At 43.1% G+C, this 19,144-nt stretch overlaps 1 protein-coding gene across 1 annotated transcript in view; it reads right to left on the bottom strand.

Moving 5' to 3' along the window:
• Nucleotides 1-694: 694 nt before the first annotated feature.
• Nucleotides 695-19,144, bottom strand: part of LOC308321854 (BCAS3 microtubule associated cell migration factor-like) — a gene marked incomplete at its 3' end in the record, with an annotated part of 70,664 nt that continues 52,214 nt past the window's right edge. The window contains exons 5-7 of the mRNA XM_080772945.1: nt 18,136-18,242; nt 6,472-6,553; nt 695-771 (exon numbers count right to left, since the gene is read on the bottom strand). Of these exons, the coding sequence (XP_080629071.1) occupies nt 695-771; nt 6,472-6,553; nt 18,136-18,242 (266 nt within the window). The remainder of the gene's footprint in view (nt 772-6,471; nt 6,554-18,135; nt 18,243-19,144) is intronic.

Here is a 19,144-nt window from a genome sequence, read left to right as displayed (position 1 = left end):
CAATTTAGTCTCTGTGACACATCCAGGGGCCACAATCTGCATTCAAAGATGTTCCTAGAAGCTTTGTCATTGGTCGAAAAAGAAAGCCGGTCGAAATGACTAACCAATCAGGAAGTAGACAGGCAAATTGACCAATGACAAAGCTATTAGGAAAATCTTTGAATGCAGATTGTGGCACCTAGATTGTGTCACAGAGGCAAAAAATTAATTGAGAGCGTTTTACCCATTGCTGGCTGTCTGAATAACAAAAACAATAAAAATAAAAAAAGGTCATTAAAATGTTGACATATTATAGCTTATACCAGCTTTAACACATATTCTGGATCAACTAATGAATATCTGACGGTACTGACCAGAGGACAGCAAATAAATACAATGACCAGAGCTAATGGAACTGCTATTTAGTGAGTTGCGGGATATAAAAAAAAATACATACATACTCAAACGTTGGACTTTAGCGCTAATGGAGTCCATGACTCAGAGGGACAATACAAATGATGTCAATGTCCTTTAATGAGTGGAATGCTCTGTTCCACCTATAACCATCACAGTAAAGAAGGGCAACTCTCTGCTGTCTCAGATACAACTGTGAAGAAAGGCAACCCACCGCTTCACAAGCAATGACAACGACGCACACTGAAGGGGCCTGTTGACGCAGTAGACTGATGTAGGTTGCACTGTGCACCGTGTGTACTCACCCAGAGGACCCCGTGCTCTTGCACACCCCCAGGAGAGGCCTCTTGTCAGCGAAGCTGTCCGTCTTCAGAGGACCTGAGTGGGAAGAAGAGCAAGGGAGGAGGGGGGGGAAGATGAGAGACGATAGATCTACACACAACAAAGAAGGGCATTCTTTAAAAAAAAAAAAAAAAAGAGGCCAGCGCATGTGAGGCCTCTTGTGTCGCCAACCCACCCACTTCACTTTTAACAGGCAGACCACTACCGCAGCAGGAAGCGTGTTGATTACATTACAACTACTGCCCTGTAATCAAATTATGGTCACGGAAAATTTTCAATGGATGGAGAAGATTTTGGGGTTTTTTTCCCCCCTCTTTTCCCCAAAATCGGGCCTTATTTTTCCTATCAACGCAGAAGGCACACACACATCCTCGCCGGCCACAGTATAATGTCAAGTCCACATGAAGACTTTAGAGGGATCAAATGAAATTAGGATGCCAGTGTGTGAGACTCACAGAGAGGAAACTGGAGAAGTTAAGGGGGGGGAAAAAAGAATTGTTTGCTGCACGCAAACCCTCTTTCCCCCATGGCATGGAATGAAAAACAAAAAAAAAAAGGAGTGAAATCATAAAGCATGACATAAAAGACAATAGAGCGAAGGCTCTAGATGAAATTAAGGAGAAGTAAATGTAGGAGAAATGCCTTCAGAGTTTAAAAGGGGGGGGGGGGGTAGGGGATCTTTGTTTTTTTGTTTGTTAGATCTTTAGGTTCCGGCTGAAATGATGGTATAGTTAAAAGCTATAGAGTGCATTTGCATCATTCAAAATGAGTTGAAACCATGTTGCATCAAGTCGACGGATTTGGCCTAATCTTCTCATTCCTGATGACAGGATGGAGTAGAGGGGGCTGTAGGAAGGGGGGGGGCTTACACTGAAGAAGATGTTAGCCTTCGGAGGCTTGTAATTTGAGGCTTGACAATAATCAGCATAAGTTCCTGTGGTGTGGCGTGGGTGCAAATGTGATGTCCCTCTACTGGCCCCCCCGAGCATCACCCGAACATGTTGCTTTCTTCTGTCTTCATAGTTCTGTCATCGGACATCATTACCACGCACGATATTGCGTCGTGATATAAATGTGACGGCTGACTTCGATTAAAATGACACGTTTTAGGGAAAATAAACGTTTTCGTCTGCCGGGAAAGAAATGTGAGATCTGATGGCTTGGTGAACAGTGGCTTCGTGTGTTGCAATGCTGCTGACATCCAAATAGACGTGTGGGTATATGGGGTTGGATATTACCGGTACACAGCAGGGCCAAGGACACTGAGGAGGAGGACGTGCTTGGCTGTCATATATTTTTACAGAGAGAGTTTTCAACAATTGGGTATAACTTTGCATCAATCAAGGCACCGTGATGTCATCTGCCTACAAGTGTATAGCGTTACTCCTGGTCGGCTTCCATTAGAGTGCGCGACAAGCTGACGCTCACTAGTTTAGAAACGCCAGATCAGTCAATGTTCAGTTTGTTGTCAAACAAGGCATCTCTAGGGCGATGCCCCATTTTCCGGAAAAGAGCTGAGGTTGTAAACTCCACAGTGTGTAGATACATATAAACTGACTTATACTCCCTTTTGGAGAAAAAAAAAAAAGCACCACTTCCTTCTCTATTGTGGAAAAAAAAGGAGCGACCGGGACTTATTATAATCAACACCTATTTTCAGGACTTTCCAAATCCGCCCACCCACCACCGGCTCTCTCTCCCGTCGGAAGACAATTGGTCCTTTTTAACTCCTCGCCACAGTGCAACACTGTTTGCGCCCTTTGGCAGATTGCAATCAGTGTCCTCTCCCTCCACTAGCCCATTTTGCGCGGGAACCCCTTTTTTGGTGTGTTAGCGATATGTTATGCTTTAGCTATTGCAAAATAGCAGATCTACAAGCTCATAGCGTGCCACCGAGTGGCAGCGCTACGCTACGAGCTTGTATAGGTCTGCTATTTTTGAAAAATCGAAGAACTGTCATTTTCATACAGACATTTTTTTTAATCTGAGCTCAGGTCAAAATGGGCTAGTACAATTCATTTTTATTTTCTAGAGAGAGAGAATTGCTCCCCTCATGTGTCGAGGGGGAGGAGGGCGGGTGGGGGGGGGGGGGGGGGTATCTGCTGCTTCTTATTACTGTAGTTAGCTTTCATCCGTTTCCAGGGCCCCTCTCAATGCTGTCATTGTGTGTGTTGTTGAGATCTGCCAAAGAACCGGAACATGGGACAGAGAACAAAAAGTCTGATTTTCTCACAAAAAAAAATGCCAGCAGGGTGTTTTTTTTTTTTTTCTTTCTTTTTTTGTATTTGTTTTTTCGGTGGTGGTGCATTTCACAGCACTGATTGATACCTGCAGTGACACCAAATTCAAACTTCATGCCTGGAGAGGAACTAATTAGCGGAACGAGGAAAATCCAATTGCATCGCAGCTTCAAGGATGTGACTGTGCTAGAGTTTGTATTAGATAAAACCGTGTGTGTGTGTGTGACTGTGTGTGTGTGTGTGTGTGTGTGTGTGTGTGTGTGTGTGTGTGTGTGTGTGTGTGTGTGAGAGAGAGGGACAGAGACAGTCAGACAGACAGACAGACAGACAGACAGACAGACACACACAAAAATTAAATGGATAAACAAATTAGGCATGTTGTGTACACAGTAAAATCTTGAATGTTCATTTATATCTGAGAAATGAACCATCACGTATGAAACCCATGTGCCTCTTTATATGGGCACTATATACACTATACAGTAAAATCCTTTCATAGTGCCGTGAGCACATGGGTTATATTCTTCAATTCCACTGAATATAACTAAATATTTATCACACTCCATTGGGTTTCATGTTCTACGGGTAACATTTTCTCTTTCTTTCTGACTGTAGATTTGGACATTATTATTATTTTTGAGCCCCTCCCATGCCCAGCTTTGAGAGTGTTTGTGTGTGTGTACCACATAGTGATGATTTGATTGGCTGAGCTTGCCCAGGTGTCTGTGTCTGTGTGTACCACAGAATTGAGGATAAAAAGTGGAGGAGGCCGATTGTGATTGGCCGGACTGTGAGGTGTGTGATTTTTTTATATAATGGCGTGGCTTCCCCTGGGGACGGTGCAATGACATCACAGTCTATGATGTCAGAACTGTAGTAGTTTGGCCGTAGTTTGGCCGTAATGACTGTCCACTGTCCAGACAAATAGTTCTGGTGCAATTCATCTCTCATCTTTGTCAGCTCAACTTTCAAATACGAAGGTTCCGAAACTCTCGAGAAAACCCATACCATTTAAAGAGTAAGACCACTTTTTTTTTAGGTTTGGGTTGTTTTCTTACCTTATTTTATATTATGGTCCATTTATTATAGTCCATTCCATGAGTTATTTCGCTCCGTTGTGTTGTTTATTAGCACTTTAAGAAATAAAAACAGTCGCTCATTGACTTCCATTGTAACGGGAGAACAGCTCTCAAAGTCACTCTTTTAGCACATGAACCAACGCAACAAAGGCTGATTCTGACAGTTTATGACATCAGGAAAACTCATGCAGATGTTTAATAAAAAAATGTCAATTTTGTCTCGTTTTGACTCATTTGTATAGAAAGAAGATCCGGTAGGTATGCCTACCTACACCGACCGAATCACTGCTGTACGTGTTGAGTAAATCTGATTGGACCAAAACTGTACAGTACACCCACTCCTGAAGGATATTATTGGAATGCCGTTGAGCCACGACGGGGGATGTAAAGAAATGGATTTGATTTTGTCCGCTTGTCGCTAAAAACACACACAATGGATGTGTTTGAAGAAGACACTTTAGAAGAAGTGTCTGGGACTGCTTGTATGCGAGGCTGAAGCATCTCAAACAGCGTGGGGACTTGTTTACAGACGAAAACTCGCAAGATGTCCCCACGAGAGTTGGGAACGCCGTAGTACTGCTTCAGTATATATCTCCAACCAAAATAGTACCTTCATAAATCTAACCTAAAAGACAAAAATAAAACCGCATGAGTTTTCCTGATGTCATAAACTGTGAGAATCAGCTTTTGTGTGCTAAAAGAATGACTTTGAGAGCTGTCACAATGGAAGTCAATGAGTTTTTATTTCTTAAACACAACGGAGCGAAATAACTCATGGAATGTAACTAGTTTGCCCATAATAAGAAAACAACTCAAACCTCTTACCCTTTAAACTCAGAGATATCTCTAGCATTTTATTGAAACTCGACAGGACTCCACGGTGACCGGAGTGTATACGAGATCTCAGGTCTTAAAAGCTGAGCTGATGTCAGCAGAATCCCGGTGGGAACACAGCTTGTTGCTAACATGGGGGCTCTGTCTGTGTGGCTAATTCCTCTCTCTCCCCCTCCTCCTCCTCCTGTAAGCTCTGATTGAAAATGATTAGATAAAAACCTTGGCTATGTTTTTCACTGGGCTCTTTCTCTTCCTCGCCTAACCTTTAATAAATGCAATTACCCTTCGTAATACAATGGGACCAAGGAGACAGTTATGATCATGGGGGGAGATAGAGGGAGGGGAGGCGAGGGAGGGATGGGCAGAGTGGGCCGGGGACGGAGGGGAATAAGGGGGTGCAGGGGGAGGATGGGGGAAAAGAGCTCACTTGCAGACAGGGTCCGAATTAGCCTATAGCTCGCTCCGGATATGAAGGGAGATGAACTGTGTGCGAGAGGCAGGAATTTAAAGATGAGAGACGTTGAAATGAAAAGAGAGACGCGCCGCTGTGAAGACGTTAAATGTGTCGGGTTTCAGGGGTCTGAATGAAAGCGAAGCAGAAAGAGAGATAGCATTATCGGAGGAAGGAACGAGTGAGTGTTTCAGCGGAGTCATGGCAGGAGGAAGAAGCCTCTTCACTTCAAGGCATAGGCTGTGGCCAGCTGAGGCCTGGCCAACACTAACGTTAAAAGACTGTCTTTAACATCAGGGAGAGAGAGAGAGAGAGAGAGAGAGAGAGAGAGAGAGAGAGAGAGAGAGAGAGAGAAGAGAGTGCCGTGGAAAAGACGACCTCGTGAATGCAGAGGAACACCGAGTATGAACTCTTTCATTTCACTTTGATAGATCACCCCTCGAAAGAAAAAAGGGAAAAACACCCCCCCCCCCAAAAAAAACAGAACTGCATTAGCAACTAGCCACACAAAACTTCATTTTATGTGCTGTCCTTGAATAGAGAACAAAAATGTTTGGTCTGAGATTTCTTTTTTTTTTTCTTTCTTTTTTTAAAAACTCCAGGGCAAGAAGATTCATGATTCAGATAAAAAAACGACTTAATGTCAGATGAAAAAGCTTGAAAGGCAAAAAGTGCTCCAAAGTGCACAAATCCAACTATGCCATATTCATTTCCAGCACTTTTTCAGCTTCTATAAGAAGGCGTGCGTGTGTGCAGCGCTGACACAAGGTAAAAACACTGCAGCTAAGCCTTTCTCTATGTTGTGACATGACAGCGACTTGGGATGTCTTCACACGGTGTGTCGCACACAATGCGCATCACAGAAAAAAGAAACACTCCAATGTGAGCCCGTAACATCTGCAAAAACAAGTAGGCTCCTTAAAAAGCAAATCAGAAACCTGCTGTCAAGGGGAGTATGCATGACTATGAGGCGTTTCAGTTGCAATGGGTTGTGAATCATCAATCAGATTTGGAAACGGTAGATCCTACTTGGCTCAAATTCAATGTTAACAGATACAGCTGGTGTGTGCTGGTGTGTGTGTGTGTGTGTGTGTGTGTGTGTGTGTGTGTGTGTGTGTGTGTGTGTACTCACTGATATGCGGTGCAGGAAGTATGCGGGCCGCTCTGACTGGTCCGTGGCGCACAGAGAACAACTCCTGGGCCTCTCCAGCAAGCTATAGTGGGACACAATACAACCACAGTCAATGGCCATTCACAAACAAATGCACGAATGCACGTAAATGTACCCAAGACTCATTTAAGTTACCGCAATATGATGTAATACCAGTGGTAGAAGTGAAAAATAAAAGAATCCATTCAGAACGCAGCAGAGCATGCGCTCTGGGCAATATAGGCTCCTTCGCCTTTTTACAGAAGCCCCTTTGGGACAAAACACTGTGCAGTGTATTCAGTCATTATGAAAGACAGGTGTGTAGGGGGGGGGGGGAAATCACACCCGTGTGAAGTGAGTGGTGCAACTCCGTGTGGGGGTCCCCGGAAGTTCCAGACCCACAGGACACGATCCAGTTCCGGTGTGTGTGTGTGTGTGTGTGTGTTAGGCTGCGCAACAGTGACACTTGGTTGTGAAAGGTATTTTCGTGCTCAGACAGCCAGCCAGGGACAGACCCATCTTTTTTTCAGGTGATCAAAATAAGCGATTTAGCGCCATTTTTCACCTGTACCACTCATTATTGGATATAATAACATCAATGGTTAATCCGGAATTATCCTTTATGCAAACCAGCTCTAGTCTAATGTACACATCTGAATCGTAAACGTGTCATTTAATGCCTTAAAATTAACATGTCAGGTGAAAATAGTGAATGCTTAAAGAATTTGAAAACCCTCCACCGTCTTACAAGTTTCCAGTTCAGGAGCAATATGCTGTAGCTCCCCTGTTAATCAGGAAGATGATGGGAAAACGTGTTGACAAAACAGTCGCGTAATGATGTGTTCCATATTGAAATAGGAGCACAGCAGAGTGAGCAGCAGACCATGAAGTTGAAGCATTTAACAGTGGCTTCTCCACAGTCCATTGGCTAAGATAATAAGCTAGTAAGTGCACTAGGTGCTTTCATTCCCTCAGGGACATTATGTGAGGCAGCATTCATGTCTTGGGGGTGAATTGGTCCGTGTTCTCAATTGTTCTCCCAAATTTGTTTACAGTCTTGCAGGTGGCGGCTGCTTTAATGATTGAAACTAGCACAGATTTATTGTTTTCAATTTGAACTCGTCAAAAAGAATGACTCAGATGACATAATGGAACACAGTGGCGTTCTCTTTAAAAAGATGTAAATATCATAGGAAGTGACAAGGAATGTGCATTTTGTCTGGGGGGAGAGATGTATGACTCCAGTGTGTATGCCGGGAGGACCTTCTAATGCCAAGTTTAAATGTAATCCAGATTAATTACGCTGGATACAAGACGCACGTTTTAAAACCACTTTCCACAAGCTTACACAATACATTTCACAATGTAGTGGATGTGGCTATTTTCACTTATGAATTTGGTTAATGCCAGGTGTAAACAGGGGGCGGAGGGGAGACAGCATAGAGGAGTGACATCTTCCATTCTTCTCCCCCTCTTTGCAGCAGGGACAGAGATCACACGAACCGATTGTAAACCTCAAGTTCAAACCACCAGACATCATGCAGCTTCCAAAGCCACATCAGCTCCACAAACTACAGACAAGACAATGCACCCTCTCAGTCTCCAAAACCACATTCATTTGGTCCGACGGCTTGCAAGTAAAGTGTGAAACTGCCTATGGACGATATTATCCCAGGGAGGCGTCAGGCAGAAGGATAAAAGCCTGGACGGAAGATATACAAAAAGAGGTTTTTATGGTTTGTGAATGAAATGGAACGTTGTCTGGCCAAGGTGGCGGCATAGTGGGGGTTTTCAGACAATACTGTCTCTGGGTTGAGCCAATACTTTTGAAAGCAACGTTAAAAGAGCTGGGGTTGTCTTGAGGGCAGATTATCTCAGAGGAAGCCAATTGTACGAGGCGTGTGAACAAATCCATAAAAAAAAACTGAGACTACCGAGTTCATGAGCCATTCTGGAGAAGTGTTTGTGACGCAAGGGGACCTGTGCATCTTCATCTACAATAGTTGACCAATAGCTGCCGGGTTAGAGAACTACCGTATTGAGAATCTTTATTGTATTAGTATTATTTAGAACAATTTAGAAGACATAGTTTTTCTTAACACCGTAGCTTAAATGTAACCAAAAACCATGTCCACAATATTACATCGCCAGAAGATCTTGGGTAAGGAATGTGAGTGTGATCCATGCCTGGTGGCCACGGCAAATTACTGTGTCTGTCTACACAACATGGATTAAAGCAAGAACAATGTGCATGACATGAAAAGGGAAAGGGGTCCTCCTCCTCCCACAGGACATTGTGGGCTTTTGAGAGCTCATTTCATTGGTGTGGAAATGTCACTGTAAGAGCAGAAATAAAACTGGCAAAGAATCATTCTGTAGTAATATAATGAATTTAAATTTTCACCAAAATAAGCTGCATAAAAGATTACACATAACCAATACGTATTAGTCTATGGGCCAAGATCCCATATTTAACAAACCGGTATCATCTGGGTGGCTTGTGATTGTTTTTTTTTTAATCTATGGAGGGGTGCCCTGGGTGTAGCGGCTGCAGCCATCGCTGAGGTGTCACATCAAGTTGACCTCGACACCTCAGCACTGATTGCCTACATGGCCTACAGGGCAGCGCTCCATGGATTTGTCAATCACATCCCTATAGATTGTGATTTTTATATGATAGACCTATAGCTTATTAGTGTTTTCAACTCTCAGTGAAGTAATGGACTGCTTTCATTAACGCAATAATTCCAGGGATTCCTTCAAAATAGGAGCTCTGGGGTGCCGGAAAGAAAGTCTCCACTGCGCGCAAAGTGCTTCTGGACATTGAGTGAACTCGACCTGCTGTGTCACACGGATGTCTAATGATGCATTTATGTACTGTAGCACCTTTATCCTACTGTAGATTGTGCCCATTCACACACACAACCATGCAGGGCACCAACCCGTTCAACAGGAGCAATTACTTGCCTTGACCTCAAGTGCTGCAATTAGAGATTATTTTTGATCGGATTGCTGCATCTAATCGACACCTGTGGTGTCTCGCAATGGAGGTGACGCAATTAAGACACATTGTGTGGCCTAAGGCCACACAATGTGCTATAATTGAGCAATTTCACCTGCTGTGATACATATTTTGAATGATGTATGACAAAGATTTTTTTGTGTGTGTGTGTGTGTGTGTGTGTGTGTGTGTGTGTGTGTGTGTGTGTGTGTGTGTGTGGCGCCGCTGGTGTGAGAGAGAGAATCGCTATACCGTTATTGGGATTAGTGGACTTCATCTGCGTGAGAGAAAAGCATTTAGGAGCTTTCCTGAAAGCTGCCTCCTTATTTCTGTAGTCGGAAGCAGGAGGCTAAGCAGCTTCATGGATCTCTTGACAAAAGTCAATGGGATTTTTTTTTGCACTGGATTGATTTGCATTATTGCTATAGGGTTGTCCCCATTGGGTCGGGTGATCGGAAATCGTGCTCCGATCGCATGATTTTCAAAAGATGGGAAAGTCGGAATTAGTAGCCTTTTCAAAGTGGCGGATTTGGAGGCACGGATGTCTAATGATGCATTTATGTACTGTAGGACCTTTATCCAAGGCACTCTACACAGCATACTGTAGATTGTGCCCATTCACACACACAGTCATACACCAATGGTGGAGGGAACCATGCAGGGCACCAACCTGTTCAACAGGAGCAATTACTTGCCTTGAAGTGCTGCAATTAGAGATTATTTTTTCCTCTTTTGATCTGATTGCTGCATCTAATCGACACCCGTGGTGTCTCGCCTCGACTGCTCGCAATGGAGGTGACGCAATTAAGACACATTGCGTGGCCTAAGGCCACACAATGTGCTATAATTGAGCAATTTCACCTGCTGTGATACATATTTTGAATGATGTATGACAAAGATTTTTATGTGTGTGTGTGTGTGTGTGTGTGTGTGTGTGGCGCCGCTGGTGTGAGAGAGAGAGAAACTGTTGTGTTCATGCTAGTTGTTTTCCTTCTGGTCCCAGTCAGAGATCATCAAACATTAAAAGACTAGTCGCACTCAGAGGCGTGAAAGACACCTACGATGAAAACAAAGGAAATGCAACCACCGCTATGAGTTTTAACTTCACTCTGTTGTAGAACTGTATTCACTCTAATTAACCAATACTGTACATCATTATTTTGCTATGATTCCATGCTTTCATTCTAATAAAGGTATAGTCACATTTTGCCTTTCAATAAATGAAAGGCAACACAACAGACTAGACTAGAGTGACATGAGGATATGTTCTATATTGTGATATGGCATAAGTGGTATATAAAAATATAAAGATCGGATCGGGAAAGATCGGTATGTCTCAAAATGATCGGAAATCAGATCAGGAGGCCAAGAAAACGTGATCGGGACATTCCTAATTACTTACTGTACACATTTTGAGATAAGCAAGATAATTCGTCACAGAAGGAGACCCGTTTTATGATTTTTCTTTTCACTAGGAGTTAAAAGCTGGTTATTAGGAGATCCCAGGTGTCATCAGCACATGTCCATATATGGGTATAGCGGTCGAATTGGTCAGACGGTTTCCGAGATCTATATCATATCCCTATTTGATATGACCTGCTGTAACACACACACACAGAGCAGCAGCTCACTGCGGTCAAAGGGGTAACCGACATCATGCTTTGTGGGGTAACTGGGTTTAGAGACATTTTCGTCACCGCTAAACCCCTTATCCCTAAACTTCTTTGCCTTCTGTTTATATTTTGAAAAACATTTTTGAATAGTTCAACTAGCCAAACTACGTTGACATGTTGTGAGCTTGTAGACTGGCCATTTTAACTATTCAAAAATGTTTTGCAAAATAGTAAAAAAATAAAAGGGGTTTAGCGGTGACGAAAATGGAGCCAGAGGGCACCTGGGGTAAACAACACATCAACATACAGGTATATGCTCAGTCATAAAGTACCAGTATCATCGTAGAGATAAAACTTGACATGGGCTGAAAAGCTGAAAAGACTCCACCATGGTCACATCAGACAATGGCGTGGGGGGGGGGGGGTGGTGGTGTGGGGTGGGGGGGGGGGCAAGGACAAAGAACGATTTGTTCACACTGTAAGAAAAATAATCTATTCCAACTGCGTTGGAATGGGCTTTTGATGGAGAGACCGAGGCGACAGAGGAAGGGGGTACGATACGAGGGAGAGGGTTGGCGGTTTGACGCACCGAGCCAAACCGCAAAGTAAAAAGCTACCAAGCACAGAATATAAAGGTCCCCAGTGGCATTGCGAATGCAAACGAGCTGCCTACTCTCTTCTCTGTGACACAGCCAACACTAGGGCAGGGGGAGAGTGAGGGGGTTGGGGGGGGGGGGGGGATAATGCCAAGCAGGCAGCAGAGAGCTGTCCAGGACACAGACAGACAAACTGATCGTGTCTCCATCGTCCGACTTGTTGAACAGAAGCACTGCGGGCGAAGCATGAGTGTGCCGAGAGATATTTAAAAAATCACTGAACATCCGACATCTTTCCTTGATCACAACATCCGGTGACAATTTAGGATTATATACGCTGAAGCTATCGTGCAAATAAACATTGAGCCATTTTGGGGCGGGAACCACTTTTAGTGTTTTAGGCATTATGTCATGCTTTAGCGGGTGAAACATAGCAGCTCATAGCGCTATGAACTTGTATAGGTCTGCTATTTTCGAAAAACTGTGAAAGTGTGTCCCAAAAACGTTTTTAACTCACATCTTTGCTTCGGGGGGGGGGGGGGGGGGGGGGTGGTACCTGGAATAACATATTTTCAGATTGGGGTCTGCAGCCAAATACAGATAATTCTGGAGGTCCTTGACATGAAGAAGGATTGAGTACCACTGACATTTAGAAACATATAGGATTTTCAGAAAACTTTTAGGATTTAGGAGACAGTTTTTTAAGAATCGTTATTATTGTTTCCGTGGCTCAAGTATATACACCTGTGTTCTACCGCCACACGGCAGAACCAAGTTCACACCAGGTCATATATGAACAGGATTTAAAATAAACTTTTGAAGTTGACACTAACAGAAACAGTTGGCTCCATCAAGGGAGGAGTTTAAAGGTCTTTACAACAGTAGAACATAATAGCCATAAAGCCGTTTAATGGATGCCTGTGTCATCTCTCTCCACGCACCCGGCTTTAGATCTGAGAATCAAGCCAGGATGTTAGGTCAATGGCCTAGCGTGATTCTCTGGTACGTGTAATAGTGCATTGTGTTAAGCGCTGAATGCCCCACTTTTGTCCTTCGTTTTTGCGTTAAATTACAGTGAAACATGCATTATCACATTACCAGTGCTCTAATCTGCGTGTTTTAAGTCCATAAACCCATCTGACGGGATGATCGCTCTTTTGTGCAATTAGTAGCCTTTTCAAAGTGGCGGATTTGGAGGCATGTTTTTATTAAAAGTGCTCCGGCTCCAGCGGTGGCAGATTAACAAGAGCATTGCACACAGTGACAGGTTAAAGAAAACGCCACTTCCCCCGGAATAAACCGGAGTGAGGGATTCCTATGCAGGACAAATGGAGCTGGCGCTACGAGGGAATAATGGAATTCAGCAGATTGAAACAAACAAGAGAGAGGGGAGGGAGTGGCGGGGGCTGGTGAGGTAAATGCGTCCAGCTATTGTACATTACCCAGTCGCTCAACCTGACCTTACAAGGCTCATGTGTGACATCAACGGCCATCAACAACCTTCCCCACCATTACATTAGTGCCCCATTGTATGCAATATGCCAAATTGCTTCTTCTTCTTTTTTTTCTCTTTTCCATTTTATTCATTTCAATTTGTGCGTCGGATGTTTTCGTGTAATCGCAGTGTCTGCTGTTGTGTTTTAATCTCTCTCTCTGATGTTAATGCTCTAAGCTGTGAACCAGTGATATCTGGGCCATATTCACAAGTGAGTACATGCATGCACGCGCACACACACACAAGCTCGCACACACAGTCACACACACATGCACAAGCGCACACACACAGCTGGGCATATCGGGGTGGATAGATGGAGAGGGTCAACTACTTAGGCGACGGCGGAAAGTGCTTTCCGGGATCCTAAAATGAACAGGTGCTTACGCAAATGCCATTGATTTGGGACTCCATTAAAAAAAAGCCACAGCGGAAAGCATGTGCGTTATGGAAGAAAACTATTCTATTGGCTATTGAGCCGCAACGACAGACAGTTCGAACTCCTCCAACACACTGGGGGGGAGGGGGGGGGGGGGGACAGACAAAAACCTGCGCACGCGTCTAGTGCGTGTTCGTGTATATCAGAGAGAGAACCCGACTTGATATATCGTCGCCCCCCTTATCTGGGGGGACTGTTCTAGTCGCCACCACCACCACCACCACCACCACCACGAGGCTCAGCTCAGACACCTCGCTTCAAAGCAGGTCGTTTCCTCACAACACCTCTTCAGACAAACAATTAGCCTCCTCACAGTCTGCCTCTTATCAGCCCAGTGGCGTACGGCACCTCTCTCTCTCCGCTCGCAGATTCCTGTCTGAGGGGGACAGTAATCTATGGCGGTCACACACAAAGTGGCTAAACACACCACAGACACACACACACACATACCTCGACAACTCTCTCTCTCTCTGTTCCTTCAACAGAGGAGTGTGTGTGTGTGTGTGTGTGTGTGTGTGTGTGTGTGTGTGTGTGTGTGTGTGTGTGTGTGTGTGCGTGTGTGCGTGCGCGTGTGCTCTCATTCCTGCGTCTCCGGGCCATTACAGAGGGTGTTGGCTCAGCGTCTGTCACAAACACTTCACAGCCCACTCAAGAGCCACCGACCGAGGCACTTTCAACGCTTACTTAAAGCCCTGTGAAGAAACATGGCCCAGAATCATCCTGTAAACTTCCAAAAGTCAAAAGGAAAACAAAGCGAGGGGAGGAGAGAGGTGCTCAGATAAGAGGCACGGTGCCTGATGAGGGGGAACCGACGGTGTCAGGTCCAACTGGAGCTGAAATGGACTGGAACAAACGGAGAGAGTCCCACAAGGTGTTCTCCACCGACCGTCGAGCACAGCTCCCTGCTTTCCCTTAACCCGTTTAGGCCCCGAGGGCCATTATACAAAATGCCTTCTGAATCTTGACGGTTTTCTGAAAAACCTCATGTTTCTGTTGTCAGTCGTTCTCAAACATTTTCATGTCAAGGACCCCTAAGAATATATGTAATTGCCCGCCGAGCCCCATCTGACAATATGAAGATTTGAGTTAAAAATGTTCGCTCTGAAAGAAGAAGATATTCAAAACATTTTCACGAATTTAAAAAAAATAGCAGATCTGCTAGTACAACATACATAATGCTTAAAACACAAAAAGGCGTTCCCCGTCCAGAATGGATTAACGATTGCAGTATAAAAACCACAGACTGGGGGGTTGAGACTCGATTGTTCACTGCCACATCGCAGCGAGCGTGGAGACAGCTTCTGTGTGTGTTCAATTGTGCGCGTGTGTGAGCCGTGCACATCGGGGGGGGGGGGGGGGGGGGGGGGGTGTCTGTTCCACCGCGCGCGGCCGCTTGGATGTTTATAAAAGCGACTGATTAAGGACGCTGGTGTGTTTAGATCTCACAGGATGTATGTGAAGTTTGCGTGTTTTGGTGACAGGCCCTACATGAAAGGCGATACTCTGCCAGCGGAGGGCCTCCACACTACAGTGCTGTGTGGGTTATTCGTTAAGTCACCCAAACTGACAAAATCCTCTAATGATTTTCCAGGGCCGACTTGAAGAAAAAACGGCAAAATTATATATCTGTCCCATAGCTTCCTGGAAAACGGCTTTGAGGGTAAAGGAATTGGCCCGGTCACAAGAAACATCTTTCAAGAACATGCATTTCAGCACAGGAGGTTGCAATAATAAATAGAACATTTTTTGAAGGAAATGGTTATTTTATAAAGTGATTAATTTCTCTTCTTCTTGGAGGGATTCGTTTTATATTTCATTTGTTCCGTCTGTTAAACACATGACCCATGACTGACAGAGTTCACACCAAACTAAAATGCTATCCCTCTCTCTGGCATTAGAAGGCCTCCATCTTGTGGCCACGTCTGACTGCTCAGTGACAGGGGAAGTACAGCAGAGGGACTGTGGCAGTGGGCCCCACTGTCATTTTTTATCAGGGATCTACGCGTTGTTGTGGAACGAATGTTTGCGTTTTTAACCCGTTTGGGCCTGACGTCGAAATAAATAAATAAATCTTCTAAATCCTGACAGTTTTCTGAAATACCTACAGTATGTTTCTATATCAGTGGTTCTCAATGTTTCATGTCAAGGACCCCAAACATTAGATGTAATTGGTGTCGGTACACCCATATGAAAATATGTTATTCTAGGAACCTCTCAGAACTTAGCAAAGATTTGAGTTAAAAAAAGTTCACTCTAAAAGAATATATATATATTCAAAGATTTGCGCCACATTTTTTACCGTTTTTATTATTACTTTATTATACTTTAGCTATTTTCAAATAGCTAAAGTATAACATAATGCTTAAAACAACAAAAGGGGTTCCCACCCATGCAGAATGGGTTAACATACAGTTAAGCCACTCGTGTGTGTGCATGTGCGAGTGCACACGCGCCATTAATATTGTTAATCTCTGTAGGTAATATTACCAGCTGTACAGTATGTCTCACTCTCAACAAGACTTAATGAAATAAAATATATTTGGAGTAACTAGGCAGTGGTTACATTGTGTGAATGGCTATGGACAGAAAACAATGCAGCACTTTCCAACAAAGCATAGAATCTCTTGTGTCTTGTCTACAGTCTTACCATTTCCTGATTTGGTTCATAAATATATTTTGTCTTTAATTGTATGTTTAACAGAGTTTGTACTGCAATTTATTTTCACCTCGCCAAGGCCTATGAAAAGGAAAACTTGCAAGTCGCCGTGCCATCTGAACCTCTTTATTATATTACCAGCCGAATACATGGTCATGCATGTACATATCCTGGTCAACAGTGACACCCAATGGACACTAATATTTATTGTAAATAAAAAAGTGGTGAAGAGATACAAGATGAGGAGATGTGAGGTGTAGTCTGCTCCAAACAGTGTTGTTTTCGTCGACTAAAACTATGACGAAAGATGTTCGTCGACTACCTTTTTTCACTGACGAAAACTAAATGGAAACTAAATGAAAAATAAGCTATGATGACTAAAACTAAGACTAAATACACTGACAATTTCGTCAACAAATAAAAACTAGACTAAAATGTTAGGAAGGGACTAGTGGACAAGAGATCCAGTATAAGTCATTTTACACTTAAAGAGTAAAAACACTCATTACGACGATATCAAGGCCCGCCAAAACACATTTTAGCCGACTTAATCAACTGTAGATTTAGTCGACTACAATCTAATGATATTTAGTCGACTAAAACTAGACTAACACTAAGACATTCCAGGTGACTAAGACTAAATGAAAACTATTCAAGAGACTAGGACTAAAACTAAAATGGACATTTGCTGCCAAAAACAACACAGGTGATTTCTCAGACTGTGGCAGAAAATAGGGAGTCTAACAAATTGCAAGGAGGAGTTTTTGCAAGGATCTTTAAAAGTGTAAATACACTATTACAGTGTGTATGGTCAGCATAGAGTAGCACAGCCTGATGATAACTAAGTTGTACTGGTAGTATACTGGAGCAGATGGTAAATGTTGCAATCCATCTCCCAGGGGATCTAGTACAATTAAAAGGGGATAGAAAGCACCCAAGTTGTTCTACGGCTGATACACTACAATAAACCACTCCGGGCTGACTTTAATCCTACTGCTGATACAGTGTAGTGACCATCTACTCAACGGTGCAGTGATTTAGAGTTTTGGTTTTTTTAGTTGTTTCTGAAGATTTCCGTCAGGCAGCGTCATCTAAATATCCTGTTACTTATCGTGTTTGCATGTTGTTGCCAAATTATATATACCAGAGGTTCTCCAACTATGGGTCAGGAGGACACCAAATCAAACAAATAGATTATAACAAAAAAGCATATCCTGTGAATGCATTTGATTTACTTATTTAGCTTTTATTATTAAGGTTAAAGCTGACTATTTTCAGCGACGGGGTACAGATCCCTTTGGACCCTGCTCAACACAGTATGTAGGGTGTAGACGGTTGTGGACACAACTATGTAGGTGGCATTTTGGCTCACTCACCACTCAACGCTGTTACGCTACAGCAGTGTTGTTTTTGGCAGATTTTAGTTTTAGTCACATTTTAAGTCACCTGTTAGTCTAGTTTTAGTCGACTAAATATCATAAGATTTTTGTCTAAAATGTATTTTGGTGGGCCTTGATGCCATCGTAATGACTGTTTGTTTTTACACTTTGCTGAAAATAGCCGATCTACAAGCTCACAACACGTCGCAGCGCGACGTGTTGTGAGCTTGTACAAGTGTAAAATGACTTACGGTATACTGGATCTCTTGTCCACTAGTCCCTTGTCTCCCTTCCTAACATTTTAGTCTAGTTTTTATTTGTTTGACGAAATTGTCAGTATATTTAGTCTCAGTTTTAGTCATCATAGCTTAGTTTTCATTAAAGTTTTTGTCAGTGAAAAAAGGTAGTCGTCTTAGTTTTTAGTCGACGAAACCTGCGTTCCGGGCAGGTTTACATTCGTCATCACTCACCGATATGCTCCAGATCTGCATCCCGTCCGTGTAGCCAATCAGCAGGCAGAGTGGGGGGTCTGCGGTGCCTCCGTGCATCTCCATGAACTCTGGGTTTCGAGCCGTGTCTGTAGTTTACAGGGAGTAGAGGTGTTAAACCCATTTAGAGCCGTGTCTGTAGTTTACAGGGAGTAGAGGTGTTAAACCCATTTAGAGCCGTGTCTGTAGTTTACAGGGAGTAGAGGTGTTAGACCCATTTAAACGTTTGCTCTGAAAGAATATACCGTATATTCAAAGATTTGCGCCACATTTTCACGAATAGCAGATCTACAAGCTTGTAGGTCCTCGATGCTATTTTTCAAACAGCTAAAGCATAGCATAATGCTTAAACGCCAAAAAGGGGTTCCCGCCCAGAACGTACAGTGAAAATAGAAGATCTACAAGCATTTGTGGTGAGGAGTAAAGTTAAGGTAAATAGGGTTTAAGTGGTTCATCAAATGAATGTGTCGATTGTCATGAACATTTATTAATTACATTTACAATGTCACCGTTATTAAAATAATTGGTTTAGTAATGGGTATTATCTAAACATTGCTCATATGCGCTATTCACAATCAAAACACGGCCCTTTGCCTTTGTTCCATTTTATAAAAAGGACAAAGTATATTTTTGGACTGTGTTAGTCCAACAATAATTGTGTACTGTACTTCTTATATTACTTGTGATTATATTTATCTAATCAATAGCCATATAGTCATTGATTAATACAAAATAAGCCCGAAACGTATCAGCAGATAAATCTGTGAATATTAAAATAAGCATGGATTGGATACCACAGGCACTACTGCATGAGTAAAAGGATTAAACCACAAATTAGAATTAAGGTAGAAATAGAAACTTAGAAAACAGCAATAACAACGACATATAGTAGTCATGTGTGATTAATTCATTTCACAAATATATTCAGAGAGAACATCAGTGTCAGATGTAGCCTTTAGTGTCTGTCTGTCTGTCTGTCTGTCTGTCTGTC

Source organism: Protomyctophum bolini (assembly GCF_963924005.1).
Source record: "Protomyctophum bolini genome assembly, chromosome: 9".
Classification (NCBI taxonomy): Eukaryota; Metazoa; Chordata; class Actinopteri; order Myctophiformes; family Myctophidae; genus Protomyctophum; species Protomyctophum bolini.
This window is presented reverse-complemented; position numbering and strand designations above follow the sequence as displayed.